The sequence below is a fragment of the Onychostoma macrolepis genome, chromosome 05 (genome assembly GCF_012432095.1).
Source record: "Onychostoma macrolepis isolate SWU-2019 chromosome 05, ASM1243209v1, whole genome shotgun sequence".
NCBI classification, from domain to species: domain Eukaryota; kingdom Metazoa; phylum Chordata; class Actinopteri; order Cypriniformes; family Cyprinidae; genus Onychostoma; species Onychostoma macrolepis.
The window spans coordinates 21,721,089-21,739,661 of NC_081159.1; the positions used below are offsets into that span (position 1 = coordinate 21,721,089).

Sequence of the window (18,573 nt, forward strand, 5' to 3'; positions counted from 1 at the left end):
ATTGATAAAAGAATAATAAGGATTATGTCTCATACCTGGCAGAAGTGTGAAAGATTCGGTTTCCTTAAACTAGTTTGTCATGCATTTCTTTTTCAACACATTTACAGGTAAATCCTAGTATTTTAAATTTGCGATTAATCATGATTAATCACAGTCCATGACTGTGATTTAACGCGATTTCAATTTTTTAATCGATTGACAGCACTACTATATACACTTTGGGCGGCCGCAGTACGTTATAAAAGTAGCCCAAAAAACCACAACCCACGGTTCTGTCATTTTTCCCGCAACTGTATTTTCAAAATAGCCCACTTGTGCCAACACTGGTTCACTGTACCCTCATCACACAATGATAGATAACCTTCCGCGCTGCGATGACGGGAAGAAGTTGGGGTCAAACCTTATCAAGCGATTAATTTGCATTAAAAAAATTTTTTTAGATTAATCGCATGCGTTAACGTTGACACTCCTAGTTTTTAAGAAGTCTCTTATGCTCATTGAGGCTGAATTTATTAGATAAAAATACACCAGAAATATTATTGCAATTTTAAAATATATTGAATAGAAACATTTTTCTATTTTAGTCAGTCTGAAATCTGAAAAAAATGTCTTAGTTTACTACATTCAACCAATGCGTGCACATGAACGCAATCTGCGTAATAAGCGTTGTTTACGCTTGGGGGGAAAGCATGTGAATGCATTGTGATACTTTCTAAAATGGCGGAAGACGCAACTCTGGGGAGAAGAATGGTTGAGTAAATTGTTATTTTTGTTTTGTTTGCGCAAAAAAAAAGTATTCTCGTAGCGTCGCAAAACTGAAGTTGAGCCACTGATGTCACATGGACTGTTTTACCGATGTATTTACTACGTTTCTGCACTATGGAGGTTCAGATAGCTCTCCGATTTCATCAAAAATATCTTAATTTGTGTTCCGAAGATGAACGAAGGTCTTACGGGTCTGGAACGACATGAGGGTGAGTAATTAATGACAGAATATTCATTTCGGGGTGAACTAACCCTTTAATGGATGACCAGGTGACCAATGGATGAAACCAGGCAGTAACCTGAAGCACCATGTAAACTTTAAGAAAAAAAAAAAAACAGGTTCCTCTGTGTCTTTCTGTGTCATCTGCCATTCAGCAGTAATAGCCTATGCTCAGGTCTTCTTCTCATGGCCACTATTACCTGCAATTTTCAGCTCATTATTCCTTTTGCGTAGGCCCAGGTCGCAGCTCTCGGCGCTGATGCATCCCACCCCCCGCTCGCACCCTCCCACGTGTCTATTATTTCACATGTCATTTAAATGCACACCTGTCGTCCTTGGTTACCTTGGTGTCCTGTTCTCCCCACATTGAGTGGTGTCTGGGATTTTGCATGCAAATTAGATGGCGGGATTAAGAAAAATGGATTTTAATGAGGCTGAAAAGAGTGTGCATGTACTCTGTACTGTTCAGAAGATCAGGCATCTCAATCAAACGATCAGTGTATTGCCAAGACTTTGTGTTATTTGCTGCCAAACACGCTCTGTACTTTAGTGTGAATTTTAGATGTGTAAATGAACCAAACCTGTTGTTTAGAATAATGTCATTGGAAATAATTACCATGTGACCACTCACTCCCACTTTTGCAGTCCTTCATGCACCCAGTTGGCCATCTGTTGTGCACCAAACAGTGAAAGGACACTGATTGTGCCATAATCTTGCCATTGAGCATTGAAAACAGTCAAATTGTCTTTAAATGGAATATAACGGAAATTAATATTTTCCTTTAAATGGAAAATAATATAATATTTTCTTTTGGTAAATCTTCCTTTACTGTAAAATGTTTCATTAGTGTCCTGCTTTAAATGATAGTAGGAAACATTTTTCTTGACCTCAGAAATTACCCTTATCAACATTTTTTAAATGGTTTCTCATGGGGAAATTATTGGATTTTTTTAAATCAAATTATGAATTATCAAATTATCAAATTATGAAATTGGAAGTTTATATTTGTATTTATTATGTTTTATTTTGTTTGTTTGTAAAGTTAATAGTGAAATTATTGTATACCGTTCATTGAATTATTATGTTTATTAAGACTATTTCAAAAGATTAGCTCACCCAAAAATGACAATTTGCTCAATATTTACTCACCGTCAGGCCATCCAAGATGTAGATGAGTTTGTTTCATCATAGGAACAGATTTGTAGAAATTTAGCAATGCATCACTTGCTCACCAATGGATCCTCTGCAGTGAATGGGTGCCGTCAGAGTTCAAACAGCTGATAAAAACATCACAAATAATCCACATGACTCCAGTCCATCAGTTAACATTTTGTGAAGTGAAAAGGTGCATATTTGTAAGAATATCAAATATCTCTATCAAATTTTGAAGAATGAAGAAACAAACGCATCTAAATCTTTTATGGCCTGAGGTTAGGTACGTTTTCATTTTTGGGTGAACCATTCCTTTAAATCTTGTTACTTTTGAGCTTTCTGTGTATATAGCCTTTGAAACTTATGAGGCATAAAATTAAAAATGAAATTAAAACTTCAAATGCAATAATAATTACAAATTTTCCTTTGCATAGTTATTTGAATAAAGAGACCTCACTTTTTATTCAAGACATCAAAAAATGATTAAAATGGGATGTTTTCCCCTGTTTATTGATGTAAAATCTGAGACCGGTCTTCCTTTCCTCTCATAGGTGTGCCGATTGACATTTAATAGTCAAGTATCTTCAGAATTGTAAGTCTCTTTCTCTCTCTCACTTTTTTTAGTGTGTGCTGTTCCTGTGGACATTGAAGATCAACCACCCCAACACCCTCTTCCTCCTCAGAGGCAACCATGAGTGTCGGCACCTCACAGAATACTTCACCTTCAAACAGGAATGTGAGTGTTGTGGGAATGAAGCATCTATTAGTGCTGAGAGCTAAGTGATGTTGACTCAAACCGTCCGCCATTCTATTCCTCAGCTTTCACTGATGTTCTCCCTTTGATGTCTGAAAAGCTGCATTTTCAGCCAGCTGTCACCAGCTAGCACTTTCATTTACCGTGCAAACAGTATAACATTTCTCCTGTAGTTAAGGGTTCAAAAACTGATTTGCCTTATTAGAGCGGACTTTATTTGGTAGCGTTTCGTTTTTACTTGATATAACTGGTGCAGATTTTTATACTGAGCCAACTGCTAGTGGTGACTATAACTTTTTTACTACTTTGCCTATGGCTAATGTCATATCAGTGCAGTTTTGTTGGAGTTGAAGGGTCAGTGTATCTTTCTGCCTGAGAGAACCACTTTAGCAAAATAGTAATACTTGTTTAAATGAATTGAATAACTTAATGTGGGTTAAAACTACATAAGGCAGCTGCTCACGCTGTGAAATGTATTATTACATCAAGTTTGGCTGGAACATATTTACTGTTTCAATCTCTCAGCATGCCAGAATCTCACAATATGGTCACTGCCTGTTGGTGCCATTACTGACGGTTTTGGATCAAATTTAGCAATCTTCCTCATAGTTAAGTGTTTGTGATTTAAAAAAATAAATAAATAAATAGAAATTTAAAATGTAGTTTTAAAAATAGTTCCAGCCAGGTTTGCTGCTGTGCTTGTTTTTAGTGCTGCATAATTTTTTTTGATTTATATAATTTTTTTAGCTTGTCGAGTGAATATACTTTTCTCACAGACATCACTGGAACGTTTGTAGTTCGGTCGGATACGTCAAAAACAAGTAAGCAAAACAATGCACAAGTTACTTAACGGTAGGGAGGGAGAGAGAGAGAGAGCGCGCGCACACTTCTGTGATCTTTATTGATGTTCGCTCACATAGCATGCATCATTAAAACTGAATCGTAAATATAAGACAATTTATAGGGGCATTCACTATAAAATGAATAATTTATTTTCAACCTTAAGCATACACGACTTTCTGGTGAAAGTGAAACTAGCAGCCTGTGTGAAATGCGCTAGGCTGTACTGTCCCTCTCATTCTGCACCAGTACAAATACGTGCGCGCGTTGTGCATGTTTTGCTTGCTTCATGAATGTTTCTGCATTAGAAAGAAAAGCAAAGAAAAACGCGACTTCTATTTCTGAAAATATCACAGTTAGGAGATTTATAACGAGTGGTTCCCTGCATTATTACAGCAAAACGCGTGATTTTAGCAGCTCTAATGCAGTTGAATTTAAGATGATGTACCATAGAGCAAAAAATAAATAAAAAATGAACAGTGAAAGTAACAAAAACTTGTAAAATACATTTTAATGTGCATAATTAAGTGTGAAAATAACCGAAGGATATACAGTTAAACCAAAAATTATTCAGATACCAAATATAATTCTTGATATTTTTTACTAGTGGGTGCAGGACTCTATAGTTCATTTATGTAAGTGAGGATAGCAAAATAAAGTAAACTGTGATATATTATATCCAAAAATTCTTCATACAGTGGACTACCAATAAAATTGATACAAATTTGGAACCAAAAATTATTCCGACCGAGTCTGGGAAAAAAACTGAAGTTCAGGTTTGCATGCTCCTGGTTGACAGCATGCCCAGGAGACTACAGGCTGTCATTAAGGCTAAGGGTTGCCTGACAAAGTATTGATAGTTGTGTAAATATTGTCATACTAACAGCTGTCTGAATAATTTTGGTTGATTGTAATCCATCACATACCTTTCTATCAAAGTTATCTGATATTATCGAGCTGAATTTGTTCTGACACAGTTTAACTCTGAGTTCTTGTCCTATTTTACTATCATAAACTATAGCGAATAAACTGTGATAATGTGAGAAATATTGAAGGTGTCTGAATAAATTTTGATTTTTACTATCTATTTGTTAAATTAAGTTAACCAACTAACATTATACATACTCTTTTGGTTTCTGTACCCAATATTTAAAAAATGTAGAAATGCAATGAAAATATCGGTATCGGTACTCTGTACTGACAAGTACCAAAAATAAAAGTATCGGTATCGGGCGAGTACTGGAAAAAGTGGTATCGGTGCATCCCTAATTCTAACTGAATTCATTGAAACAATGTAAGAATTTGACGTGAAAACATTTAATAAGTATAGTGAAAAAATGACAATTTAAGAAACATAGTGGGAAATGACATCTGTTCTGTTATATACAGCAACTCCTTTTCAGTTAGTTGTTACTTCTATCTCTCTTCTAATCGCAGAGCACTTTATTTTGAGAGTTGTTTAATTGAGAGAACATCTGTAACTTTATCCAGATTGGGGGAATTGTAATGTTTAATAACTTTTGAATTATGTAAATATTTTTTTTTTTTACATCATATATAGATTTTTGTTTGAATATCGTGTCAATTCTAAAAATCGGAATCAGTAAAAATCGGTATTGACTGGTCACACTTAAAAAAAAAAAAAAAAAAAAGTCTTTTTAAGTCTTTTTAAGACTCTTTTTTGAGAGAGAGTTCATAAAGAGGCGCTGTCTTTGTTTTGCATGCTTTACATGCTCTGTTTTCTGCAAACAGCACTTTGTCCCTCTGAGAAAACAGGCTAACAGACAGCTCTATTTGAGTAAGGTTTGTAGAGCAGCCAGAAAGTGCCCAGGTGTGAGTTATTAGTATGCTGCATAGTGAAGTGGATAGGGCTCATCTGGCTCACAAAGAGACAAACTTGATGAGCCATTGTACACTATACGCAGCATTACCTCTTCTGATTTATGAGAGAGTAATGTCTTTTCATTGTGAAGCCTCTCATTAGCATTCTTTTACAATAATTTATTTAAAACCTTAATTCAATGCAGCATGACCGGCCGGGATAGAGACGCAAGAAGCTGTTTAGCTGCTTTTCTGGCTTGGGTTTATTCATGCTCCTTTTGCTTACAAATACAGAGACATATTTGTTGTCCCAAAGAATATTTCTACACAGGGATTTCTTCTCTCTCGTCTGATGTGGTCGAACCGGGTTTGCATCTACTGAGCCCGGAACCCATCTGCCCGGAGGTTATTACAGGATTTCTAAAGCCACTGCTAGGAGATCACATGACCAACCTGGACTTATTTTCAGCTGTTGACACCTGAAATATCCATACCCTTCTGCCTTTTGTCATAGCAGCAGCGACTTTTTTTATTTAATTTTAAAACACTTGTCATATGGAATTTATCAGCTAGTGTGCTAGCATTAACTTTCATTTCATTTATAGGTTTGTAATTAGTAAAATACAGAGTTTCTTATGTATAGCTACAAAATGTAAACCCTGTATGTATTAACATGAGTGTGTGAAGAAGAAAAAAAAAAAAGCTGCTGCTTTTTTTTTTTTAATTCAGGTTTTCAGCTAATACTATGACTACCCTTTTGAAAAAGCATGTTTCAGCATGCTTATTTTGGAAATAATCATTTTAAAAGAATGTACTGAAGTGCGATCTGAGTGTGATGCTTTCACAAGCCGTGAAATTAATTTAATCTAGTTTAAATTTATATTAAATGCAGTTAGATGGCCTTTAGAGTGCTTATTTTGACCCACCTAAGACTTAAGTTCATATGTAATTTCATAATTACTACTTTTTTCTTTTCTTTTTTTTTTTTAATGTTGTTAAAGTATACTGAATGTACTGAGAACATTTGTGGTAAACTAAAGTATTCTTTAATGTCAGTTTGAAACGTGTATGTCATATTTAGGTACATTTAATATGGGTTAACTTTCATTTTTACATTTTAAATGTGGTATTGATAGTCACTGACTGCCAGTTATTTTTTATGCAGATTGCATCAAGTAATAATGTAGTAAAACGCTGATATTAAAACGTGAAATTCAGTAAACACCTTATTGATTATGTATATTTTGTACAGGCAAGAAGATGAAGCCAGAATATAAACGCAATGTGCAAAGTTTCACATTAAATGGCTTCCCATAGAAAACCATTATAAGGAAAACATTGAACCGTTTAGCAGATTGCGTTCATATTCCGGCCTCATCTGCTTGCCTGTGTAAACTATGCATCATTAATATGGTGAATACTGAAATTGATCTTTTAATATTACCGTTTTAAATGTATTATGGCACTTTGTGTTTTTACAACGTTTTGTCACACTGTTTATGATTGAAATATTGCCGCGGGTGCTTAATATGGATTGCAAATGGACAAAACTTGCATTTTGTTCAGAAATACCTTTTGTTTTATTCTTTTGAGAGGTGATCTAAATATTTGCGCCTGGGAAACAGATGAAAAATTGACACGCTTGTGCTGCAGTTCTATGGATGTTTTGCCCTCCAAGTCTTCGAGCCGGTCACGTGACTGAAGGCTATGAATTGAATGGCACACTATAGATATAGGATTAAAATGTTATATTTTATTAAAACATTATATTTTATTTCATTAATATTGTTATCTGCAAGTACAGTTTTTTTTTTTTTTATTTATTTTTATAAATGTATCTTTAAAAGTACACTACAAGAAGCATGTTCAATACTTTTTTCATAAGGTTATCCTGGCCATATGTATCGTCTTTGCTTATGTAATTGCACTGTATACTATAGCACATTACATTATGCTGTAGTATATTATGCTTTTGCTTCTTGGTAAAATCCAAATTAGATTTAAATGAAGGTTCTTTTGAAGGTCTGATTAAATCTCTGATTTTGGTTTTGTATGGGTCAGTGGCACTAGTCTATTGTGCTTGAAATGAGCACTGTTTGCTATTAAGCTCATACAATAGCATTGCTATTGTGCTCTGCATAACAAAGATGGAAGTGGTTTCATGGCTGAATGTTCAGTGGAAGCCCAAGTGCTCTCCATGAGACCTCACTCGAGGAGCGAATGCGTAATACGGTTTGGTGAATAACCCAGCTGTATTTAGTGGAAACCAGAAGACAAGACTAATGAGACTACTTCAGTCCAGATACTAAAGTATTAATAAGCTTAATCAGCAGCTGAATTAAGGATTCACATTGCACTAATTAGGCTCATTTGAATTTAATTGAATAGTCCCTGCTGCTTTTGTGTCTGGTTGGTGGCAGGTTTTGTCGCTTTAGGTATAGTTATTACTGTCTGCCTGCATACAGACATGCTGGGTGTGACATCATGGAATATTATGAACAAATAATTTTGCATGGTCTTGATTATGATGACTTTTACGGTTTTACTAAATAAATAGTGTATGCACTGATTTGAAGATCAGGTCTGTACTTCAGCAGCACGTGGACTTGCTTGTTTTTGTAGTTAAGTCCTCATTTGATAAATTCATTAATAACATATATATTTTTAGCAAGCAATGTACTGGAATATGTTTTAAAGTACCGCTGCAAATTCCTCCTTGTGGGGGCAGTAAAATGTGTTTTTTTTTGTTTTTTTGTAAACAAATTATTTTGAGCAAGGATGATTTAAGTTGATTAAAAAAAAAGTATGTTACAAAACATGACTATTTCAAATAAATACTGTTCTTTTGAACTTTATAATGATCAGTTCTAGAAAAAAATGAATGGATTCCACAAAAAATATTAAGCAGCACAACTGTTTACAAAATTGATTAAAAATAAGAAATGTTTATTGAGCAATCACCGCAATAAGTTAAAAAACATATAAATGAATAAATTTATATATATAATATAAAAAAGATAGTATTCATGTTTTACTATATTTTTGTGAGCATAACAGACTTTAAAAAAAAAATCTAATTGAATTGTTTTGCTTTTGAACTGAATCAAAAATCAGTTTAATTAGATATTTAGACACATCCTTATCGATATATGTGATTTCCCAGCTATCATAAATAGCCTATGATCTCTACCTGTATTTCTTTAATCAATTGTTTGTTCTTATGTCAAGGTCAACCTTAGATAAACATGTTACTGAATGAGTGATATACTGCCATATAAATGACTTGTTGAATTGTAATTTGTTGTTGAAAGGTTTGAGTTCTTGATTGCTTCAAGTTCAAGCTGTGTATCATTATTATTATTTATTTCATGAAATAAATGCAACAGTGCAGCTCAATGAATCATACGCTGAGGGAAGGAGAAATTAGTTTGTCTGGGGTTTTCTTGACTTCAGTGTTCTTAACTCTAACATAGTCGTACTTGTCTGTCTTTGTTTCCTCACAGGTAAAATAAAGTATTCGGAGAGGGTTTATGATGCATGTATGGAGGCCTTCGACTGCTTGCCTCTTGCAGCTCTTCTAAACCAGCAGTTCCTCTGCGTACACGGTGGCCTCTCACCGGAAATCAACTGCTTAGATGACATTAGGAAAGTAAGCATCTGTTTATGTCCTGTCCTTTCCTTACAGCTTTTTTTATTATAAAACAAAATAAAAATGTGTTCATGCCTTTTTCTTTCTTTGTCTGTACGCTGTATTTTGCAGTTAGACAGGTTTAAGGAGCCCCCGGCATTTGGGCCTATGTGTGATTTGATCTGGGCCGACCCGGGAGAGGACTACGGCAGTGAGAAGACGGCAGAGCACTTTAACCACAACTCAGTCAGAGGCTGCTCCTATTTCTTCAGGTACTGAAGCAAAGCTTTATTCACTGGGTAGATCTCGCAGATTTTTGAGAAAAGGACATTTATTCTACATTATAATAATATTATAAAAAATTATATTAAAGGTGTATTTACCTTCTTTTTATTCACACATAACAAATCAGTGTAGTATTTTAAGTTTTTATTATCCAAATTATGTTTATAATTCTATTATAATTATACTTGTAATAATAACTGTTTTATGCATCATTTGTGTATTCTGTTCTTGTTTATGTCTATACATAAGACTATTGAAAAGTAGCAAAAATAAGTCATTAAAAAAAGGTTACAAGTCAGTTCATTTTCATATAACATTTGTTTTTTTTTTGCTTTATAAATCTTGATATTTTTTTTTAGTTCATATTGTTGTAATTTGCGCAAACACAAATCATGGGTTGAATGTAGATTGTATATAATTATATATAATATGTAGCCTATATGCATGTAGTTATGTAATGTTTGCATGAGTAATCAGTTACTTTTATCAGGTTTATTAATTAGGACTATAAATGCTTGGCGTATTGAGGTTTATGCAATATGCTTTGGTTGCATATTGAGGAATACAGCTGATTGGACCGTTGTTGTAAAACCTTTTTCTTTCTCTCTTTCTTTTGCTTTTTTTGTACTTACTCATAAACGTCTAACTGAGTAATGTGGGCATCTGTGAGCCGGTGCGAAAATCCTGTCTGATTTGCAGTGACTCCTGGAAATAACCTGATCTGTGTCACCCAGCTGGTTTCGTTCTGGGTGTATATAGAAGTGTGCTTGTTCACTGTTTGCTTGTCCAGCTGGCATTTGTTTGTACCACGCCAACTGAATGTTAACAAAGTGCAGGTGGTGGTCTAATAGCTTGAGAGTTTACTGTATCGAGACTGAATGGACTTAAAGAGAACCCCAGAGCTTTATTCAGAACATTGGCTCGTGCTTGGTTCAGTATGAGCTAGAGGGGCTGAGATGTTTAAAGGGCTGATAAAATGCTTGCGGTCTTTCATTATGAGACCCTCAGAAGTTTGTCTTTCTCTTGTTTGACAGTTATGCAGCAGTTTGTGACTTTCTGACAAACAACAACCTGTTGTCAGTAATCAGAGCACATGAAGCGCAAGACGCAGGGTAAGTATTGGTTATGATGTTTCATGATAGTGAGATTGAAAAAGCCAAATTGCACTTTTGCAAGTTTAATCTTGTGATGTCAATGTAGTCCTCCTGTGTCTGTTAAAAAATATATACCATCTGCAACTGTGGATCATTGGATCATTACTCACTGAATTTGACAAGAGTACATTATCTAACAATGACAGAGAGCGCTTTGTTTATTGATCTATGCCAGATGCCTTGTTGGCACGCTGAGCTAATCTACAAATTTTGTGTGTTTCTCTATTTCAGGTACAGGATGTACAGAAAAAGTCAGACAACGGGCTTCCCCTCATTAATTACCATTTTCTCAGCACCAAATTACCTAGATGTCTATAACAACAAAGGTATGTTAGTTTATGTTCTAGTACGTTGGTCTGTTCTCAAACTGTTCTCAGACCCTGAAAAAGAAACCTAACGTCATTATTACTTTGGAAACTTAATTTGCAGCTCCTTTGATAAAGCAATTACGAGTGACGTAACTTAATTCACAACCAATTTAGCAGTCCCACATTCTCAGCTAACAAGAATGAGTTTTTCTTTCTTTACTTAAATCATTTACAGTAGACTTCTGATTTCATATATTTATTGTTGGAGTGTCTAATTTGGACCGTTGAAGGATAATGTAACAATCACCAGCTGTGCAAATAAAAAATATACCCTGCAAATCTGCTGTAATTATTACCATATACTGACTCTAAATTGTCTAGAAATCTATAATGGCAAATTATTGGATGACTGTTTGTGAACCTGTGTGGCAGCCTATCAGGTTGCTTTTCTGTTTTGTTTTCTGTTGGTTTTCATGAATGGTTTGCATGACATCTTCCCTTGTTTTTCCTCCTCAGCGGCTGTATTGAAATATGAAAACAATGTCATGAACATTAGACAGTTCAACTGCTCTCCTCACCCGTACTGGTTACCCAACTTCATGGATGTGTTTACATGGTCGCTGCCCTTTGTGGGCGAGAAAGGTAAGTGTCCAAACGTGAGGGTTGTGATTTTTAGGGGCTGTGAGACTGAGATGGTTGGTAGTATTTGACAGGACATGTGGAGGAGAGGCAAGAATGACCTTGCTGATGACGTGTCTTTGGTGGCTGACTGTGTCCTCTCAGTGGGAAGAATACAGAAAAACTCAAACCTGAAACGTCATATTAACGTCATTCTATTTGTGCCAGTGTCAAGGGCACCTTTTACAAAATCATCTGAGACTTGCTGAGTCTTTCAAATCTTTACATGGCTGTAAGCCATTTATATTTTGGTTAAACTAGGAATTCTAGGAGCATTGGACCCCTGAATAAAGAACTACATAGATATCATGGAAAATAGCAGCTTATATTGCAGATCTAACATTGAAGTTTCACTTTTTACAGTGACTGAGATGTTGGTGAATGTCCTAAACATCTGCTCTGATGATGAACTCATGTCAGAGGGAGACGACTTGTGTGAAGGTAAGGGTTTTCTTGAACACTCATGTATTATACAATTGAGATTAATTAAAGTTAGGTATGCTGATTTCCTCTTGCTTCATGTTTAGTGACATGAATTTGTTCAGTGAATTTAATTCACTGAACAAATTTAATGTGAGTGAGTGAGTGAGTGAGTGAGTGAGTCTGGTCATCATCAGCATAGACAGCAGGTCCTCAGAAGTGTCCAACTGTCATTCTAGCTGTCTAAGATGCTTTCCCTGGAGGTCTGATGTCTGCTTATGTCGTCCCATGATACTTCCTGCTTAGTCTGTTGTGGAGAATAGAATTCACATGATGGTGCACTCATAAAAACAGTAGTATTGCAAAATATTATTGCAGTTTAAACTAACTGTTTTCTATTTTAATATATTTTAAATGCAATGGATGGACTATGTTGGATTGTGGTTTCACCTTGTGTAATTATTGAACAGGAAACAGATCTGCTTAAATAATTAGAGCAAAGGCGTGACACTCCTCTGCAAATACTCTCAAGCCCACACAAGGCTTACAGAATGCTCTTTGAAGCTCTTCAGGCTCACCTTATTGTCTCATTTGAGTAATTCCAAACAGTTTAGACCAATGCAAGTTATTATACAAAATGTAATAATGCAACTTTTAGCTTTTAAAAATGGTGAGGATGACAGCATTTCCCCTATATTTAGAATGAGAAATATATTCAATTATTAACTACACAGTGAAGCACTGATGTCTTCATTCAGTTTTCTGACGGATAAAAGCTAAAATAATAAATATTAAGCAATTGAATAATAATTATAGTGGTATTACCATAAACATTTTTTTATTATATTAAAAATTATAATAATATAATTAATAATAATAATATAATAGTATAATTAAGAAATATTAAGCAATTGAAAATTACATAAAAATAATAATAATAATTTATTATTATTATTATTATTATTATTACATTTATGCATTTAGCAGAAACTTTTATCCAAAGCAACTTACTTACAGTATCTCACAGAAGTGAGTACACCCCTCACATTTTTGTAAATATTTTATTATGTCTTTTCATGTGACAACACTGAAGAAATAACACTTTGCTACAATGTAAAGTAGTGAGTGTACAGCTGGTATAACAGTGTAAATTTGTTGTCCCCTCAAAATAACTCAACACATAGACATTAATGTCTAAACTGCTGGCCACAAAAGTGAGTACACCTCTAAGTGAAAATATCCAAATTGAGCCCAATTAGCCATTTTCTCTCCCCGGTGTCATGTGACTCGTTAGTGTTACAAGGTCTCGGGTGTGAATGGGGAGCAGGTGTGTTAAATTTGGTGTTATCCCTCTCACTCTCTCGTACTGGTCACTGGAAGTTCAACATGGCACCTCATGACAAAGAACTCTCTGAGGATCTGAAAAAAAGAATTGTTGCTCTACATAAAGATGGCGTAGGCTATAAGAAGATTGCCACGACCCTGAAACTGAGCTGCAGCACGGTGGCCAAGACCATACAGCGGTTTAACAGGATAGGTTCCACTCAGAACAGGCCTCGCCATGGTCGACCAAAGAAGTTGAGTGCATGTGCTCAGCGTCATATCCAGAGGTTGTGTTTGGGAAATAGACGTATGAATGCTGCCAGCATTGCTGCAGAGGTTGAAGGGGTGGGGGGTTAGCCTGTCAGTGCTCAGACCATACGCCGCACACTGAATCAAATTGGTCTGCATGGCTGTCGTCCCAGAAGGAAGTCTCTTCTAAAGATGATGCACAAGAAAGCCCGCAAACAGTTTGCTGAAGACAAACAGACTATGGACATGGATTACTGGAACCATGTCCTGTGGTCTGATGAGACCAAGATAAACTTATTTGGTTCAGATGGTGTCAAGCGTGTGTGGCGGCAACCAGGTGATGAGTACAAAGACAAGTGTGTCTTGCCTACAGTCAAGCAAGTGGCGGGAGTGTCATGGTCTGGGGCTGCATGTGTGCTGCCGGCACTGGGGAGCTACAGTTCATTGAGGGAACCATGAATGCCAACATGTACTGTGACATACTGAAGCAGAGCATGATCCCCTCCCTTCTATTCCAACATGATAACGAAGCTGAGGGTAAAGGTGATGGACTGGCCAAGCATGTCTCCAGACCTAAACCCTATTGAGCATCTGTGGGGCATCCTCAAAAGGAAGGTGGAGGAGTGCAAGGTCTCTAACATCCACCAGCTCCGTGATGTCGTCATGGAGGAGTGGAAGAGGACTCCAGTGGCAACCTGTGAAGCTCTGGTGAACTCCATGCCCAAGAGGGTTAAGACAGTGCTGCAAAATAATGGTGGCCAGACAAAATATTGACACTTTGGGACCAATTTGGACATTTTCACTTAGGGGTGTACTCACTTTTGTGGCCAGCGGTTTAGACATTAATGGCTGTGTGTTGAGTTATTTTGAGGGGACAGCAAATTTACACTGTTATACAAGCTGTACACTCACTACTTTACATTGTAGCAAATTGTCATTTCTTCAGTGTTGTCACATGAAAAGATATAATAAAATATTTACAAAAATGTGAGGGGTGTACTCACTTCTGTGAGATACTGTATTATTGTTGTCCTCAGGAGTAGTAGTAGTGGTGTATATGTCATGCATATGTCACAATGGTCTGATTAAAACCAAGCAATTTTGACAGAAAACTGAAGACATTGCAATAGAAATATATTACTTGTATTGTAAAATTCTAATAATCAATTTTTAATAATAATCCAGTATTTTTTTTAATTTAGTAAATGTTGTTTTTTTTTTTAGTTATTTAATTGCTTATTATTATTATTATCATTTTAGCTGTATTAAGTTGATAAAGAGTAACTGAAAATTATGACAACTGAATTTTGAACTGCATTTGAAACAAAATAAACCATTATTCTTCAGGATGTCTGATTCTCAGCATCTCCACATTTTTGGTTCCCCCTCCTTAGCTGGTTTGGGGGTCAGAGGTCCTATGGGGTGACAGTGTTTGATGCTGCTTTTTTTTTGTTGTGTTTTGAAGAAGGTGGAGTTCCAGCTGTCCGTAAGGAGGTGATCAGAAATAAGATCCGTGCCATTGGGAAAATGGCCAGAGTCTTTTCCGTTCTCAGGTCAGTCTGTATGCAATTATATGTATGTGTGTGTGTGTGCTTGGGAGTTAATTACAGTTATCAAAAAGAGAAAAAGTGTTTGTATAAAGGGCAGGAAAAATTTCCGTGTGCAGTAAGGTTTTGTTTTAATGCCACACGCACACACACACTTTTCCTCCATTAGGATTAATGAGCTGGCGTCAGTGAGTCATCATGCGGAATAGCGGTCTAATTATATTAGACATTATTCCAGATGAACAATGCCATAGATAATGGAGGAACAGAGGACATCTTGAAGTCTTTTGTCTTAGGTTTTCTGAGCAATATTCGGATTAGGTTGGCGCTGCAGCAAAGTTTCAAATTACCATAAGTTTCCTCTTTTTTTTTTTTTTTTTTTTTTTTTCCTACCCCACCCCAATTGACTGTGTGCTGTTTAGTTCTTTGAACACAACCCTAATACTGTGTGTGTGTGTGTGTGTGTGTGTGTGTGTTATGCCTCAGGGAAGAGAGCGAGAGTGTACTGACCCTCAAAGGGCTCACCCCAACCGGAACGCTACCTCTAGGAGTGTTGTCTGGAGGCAAGCAGACCTTACAGAATGGTAAGTGAGCATGTTTGTGGTTTTGTAATGGTAGATTAGTAAAGTGGATTTGCAGGCCTCTCGCATCCAACCTGGAAATTGTAGTGGATCATCATCGCCACGTGTGATCCAGCACTGCTCTCATCACCCTCCTACAAAAGCAGAAAGTACCAGCATGCAGCAGCTAGAATGAGCTTTGGCATGCGAGACACTAATGAATATGATGTGTCTCTACCCCTCATGCTGAACTGCATCAGAGCTCATAGCAACAGATACTGATGAGGGCTGTGCTCTCCATCTCCATTGCGTGAGCTTTTCTGGGCTGTGTCCGACTGCTTAATTCACTTCTTAGCAACTTTCCAGTGCTAGCTACAAAATTACCACCCACACCCCAAGCCGCTCAGATCCTTATTGCTGGTCTTTTAAATGGGTAAATCTCATGAAACCGTCAGAGTCAAAAATCAATGTTTTATATAATGAAAAAGGAACGATTTTTAGGACCATTAAATTAGAACTTTTTTGCATTGAGACATTTTAACAAGTTAAATTTTATGCAAAAATTACAATTCTGCGTCATTGTTTTTGTTTCTTTGATGGGTGTATAAGGCTTTTAAACTTTCAAATTCAAAAGGATCGGTACAAAACTTTTCTTGATGTTTTTTTAAAGTCTCTTATAGTGAAGACTGCATTTGTTTGATCAAATATATAAAAAAAACAACTATTTTAAAATAATTACAATTTAAAAAATATTTTAATGTAATTCATTTCTTTCATGGAAAATCTGAATTTTCAGCAGCCATTACTCCAGTCTTTAGTGTCACATGATCCTTCAGAAATCATTTTAATATGCTGATTTGGTGCATTTTTATTTAATTTTATATAATAATAATAAATAAAATAAAATACTTTTTATTTATATATGTATGTGTGTATGTTTTTTTTTTTTTTTTTTTAAGAAATATTGATGAATAGTAAGAACAGCATTTAAAATAAATGTTCTTTTTTTTGCAACAATGTAAAAGTCTTGAAATTTAATGCATTCTTGGTGAATAAAAGTATTCATTTAAAAAAAATCTTACTGATCCTAAAAATTTGATGATAGATAGTAGGGGTGGGACAATAAATCGATATGGCGATATATCGCGATCCTTCTCCATGCGATACGAGAATCGATATCTGGCGCCAAATATCGATATTTTAATTAATACAATAAGGTGCTCTAAATAGATTTCCCTGTTCACAGCGTCTAAAAATGCGTGGAAATCGCGGCCGCGCCATTTCCAGCTTTCCAAAAGCGCTCTGACTCTGAGCAAGTTCCATGAACCGCGTTCTCTATGAAGATGGGGAAGCACGAGGAACCGAAGGATAAACAGATTTCCAGCCACTGTATTAGCTTTACTGCTATATATGTTTTATGGAGATGAAAACTAAAAAACTGCCCCGGAACAGCTATCAGAATGGACCATAGGCAGCGATCACGTTATTGCAGAGCGCATATTCAGTTCATGAATATCATTTATAGGATTTTCTAGAAATATAGCGATTATCGCAGAATCGCTGTTTCGGGATATTATCGTTATCGTGAGCCATGTATCGTGATTATATCGTATCGTGAGGTACCCTGCGATTCCCACCCCTAATAGATAGATAGATAGATAGAAAGTCATGAGAATTTATGGTGTAAATGTTTATTGTCAGGAAAATGTCTCAATTAAAAAAACCTTAATGGTCTTAAAAATAGGCTTAAATTTCTTTAATTACAATATAATATTGTATTATTCTCACAATTATACAAACACACAGTCAAGCCTTTTTATCTGCACTATGAACACCTGTTACATCCTGTTGTCCACATATGAACTAATACAATGTTTACACTGATTATTTGCCTATGTGCTGTGTAAAGCCCTTCCCTGTAGGCTCACATTAAGCCATGTGATTTAGCCACCTGCACTACAGAGACTCTGAGAACTCGGAGAACCAATCAGAGGCTGATTGTCATGAGAGGCACATCATGACTCTCTGGATTGACCTGTCTGCTCTGAGTAGACGAATCTGTTGGCAAGGTGTCCAGGACTAAAGGTCATTTAAAGCCAGTAGTGTAGGGAACTTTGTGCAAGTGAGTAGTGATGGAGTGAGAGAGGGAAATCGGAGGGAGACAGTGGGTGGATGTCACTGTTTGAAGTACATATAGAAAATTCAGTGACCTTTAAGAGGCTGGCTTCATTGTCCGTGTGGGTCGGACATCAAGCCAGCCAGACCAGCAGAACAGAGAGGAATATTAAAGAAACTAAGAAGCTGTTGGCCTCATCTTACGAGAAGGACATTACCAGCTATAACCATATAGTCTGAAAATAATATTATTTTAGGAGATGGCTTGTTTTCTGACTACCAGCCGATACACCATAGATTAGTTGTGTCTGGCAAAATTTCTTGCCTGTAGAAATCTCCAGATCAGAGATCAATTCAAAATAGATGTCAAATGTGCTGTCGAACGATTAATAGCGATCAATTGCATCCAAAATAAAAAAATTTGTTTACATAATATATGTGTGTGTACTGTGTATATTTATGAATATATAAATACACACACATGCATGTATATATTTAAGAATAATGTTATGTTTATACGTTTTAAAATATTTATATATCAATTATATTCATATAAATATAGACATGGAAATATTTTCAAAATATATACTGTATGTGCTGTATTTATATATACATAATAAATATACACAGTATACACATGTATAATGTAAAAAAAAAACTTATTTTGGATGCGACTAATTGCGATTAATCGTTTGACAGCACTAAAATCTAAAATAGATATTTAATATAAATAATACTTTTCATTCAAGATCT

General features: G+C 35.7%; 1 protein-coding gene across 2 annotated transcripts in view; it reads left to right on the forward strand.

The window, feature by feature from the left end:
* The window catches only part of ppp3cca (protein phosphatase 3, catalytic subunit, gamma isozyme, a), a 41,748-nt gene that overhangs the window by 18,185 nt on the left and 4,990 nt on the right, over positions 1–18,573 (forward strand). For both annotated transcript variants that reach the window (XM_058775289.1, XM_058775288.1), the window contains exons 4-12: positions 2,763–2,874; positions 9,057–9,202; positions 9,314–9,453; positions 10,501–10,578; positions 10,852–10,946; positions 11,445–11,570; positions 11,970–12,047; positions 15,064–15,151; positions 15,632–15,729. In XM_058775289.1, coding sequence (XP_058631272.1) covers positions 2,763–2,874; positions 9,057–9,202; positions 9,314–9,453; positions 10,501–10,578; positions 10,852–10,946; positions 11,445–11,570; positions 11,970–12,047; positions 15,064–15,151; positions 15,632–15,729 — 961 coding nt within the window. The remainder of the gene's footprint in view (positions 1–2,762; positions 2,875–9,056; positions 9,203–9,313; positions 9,454–10,500; positions 10,579–10,851; positions 10,947–11,444; positions 11,571–11,969; positions 12,048–15,063; positions 15,152–15,631; positions 15,730–18,573) is intronic.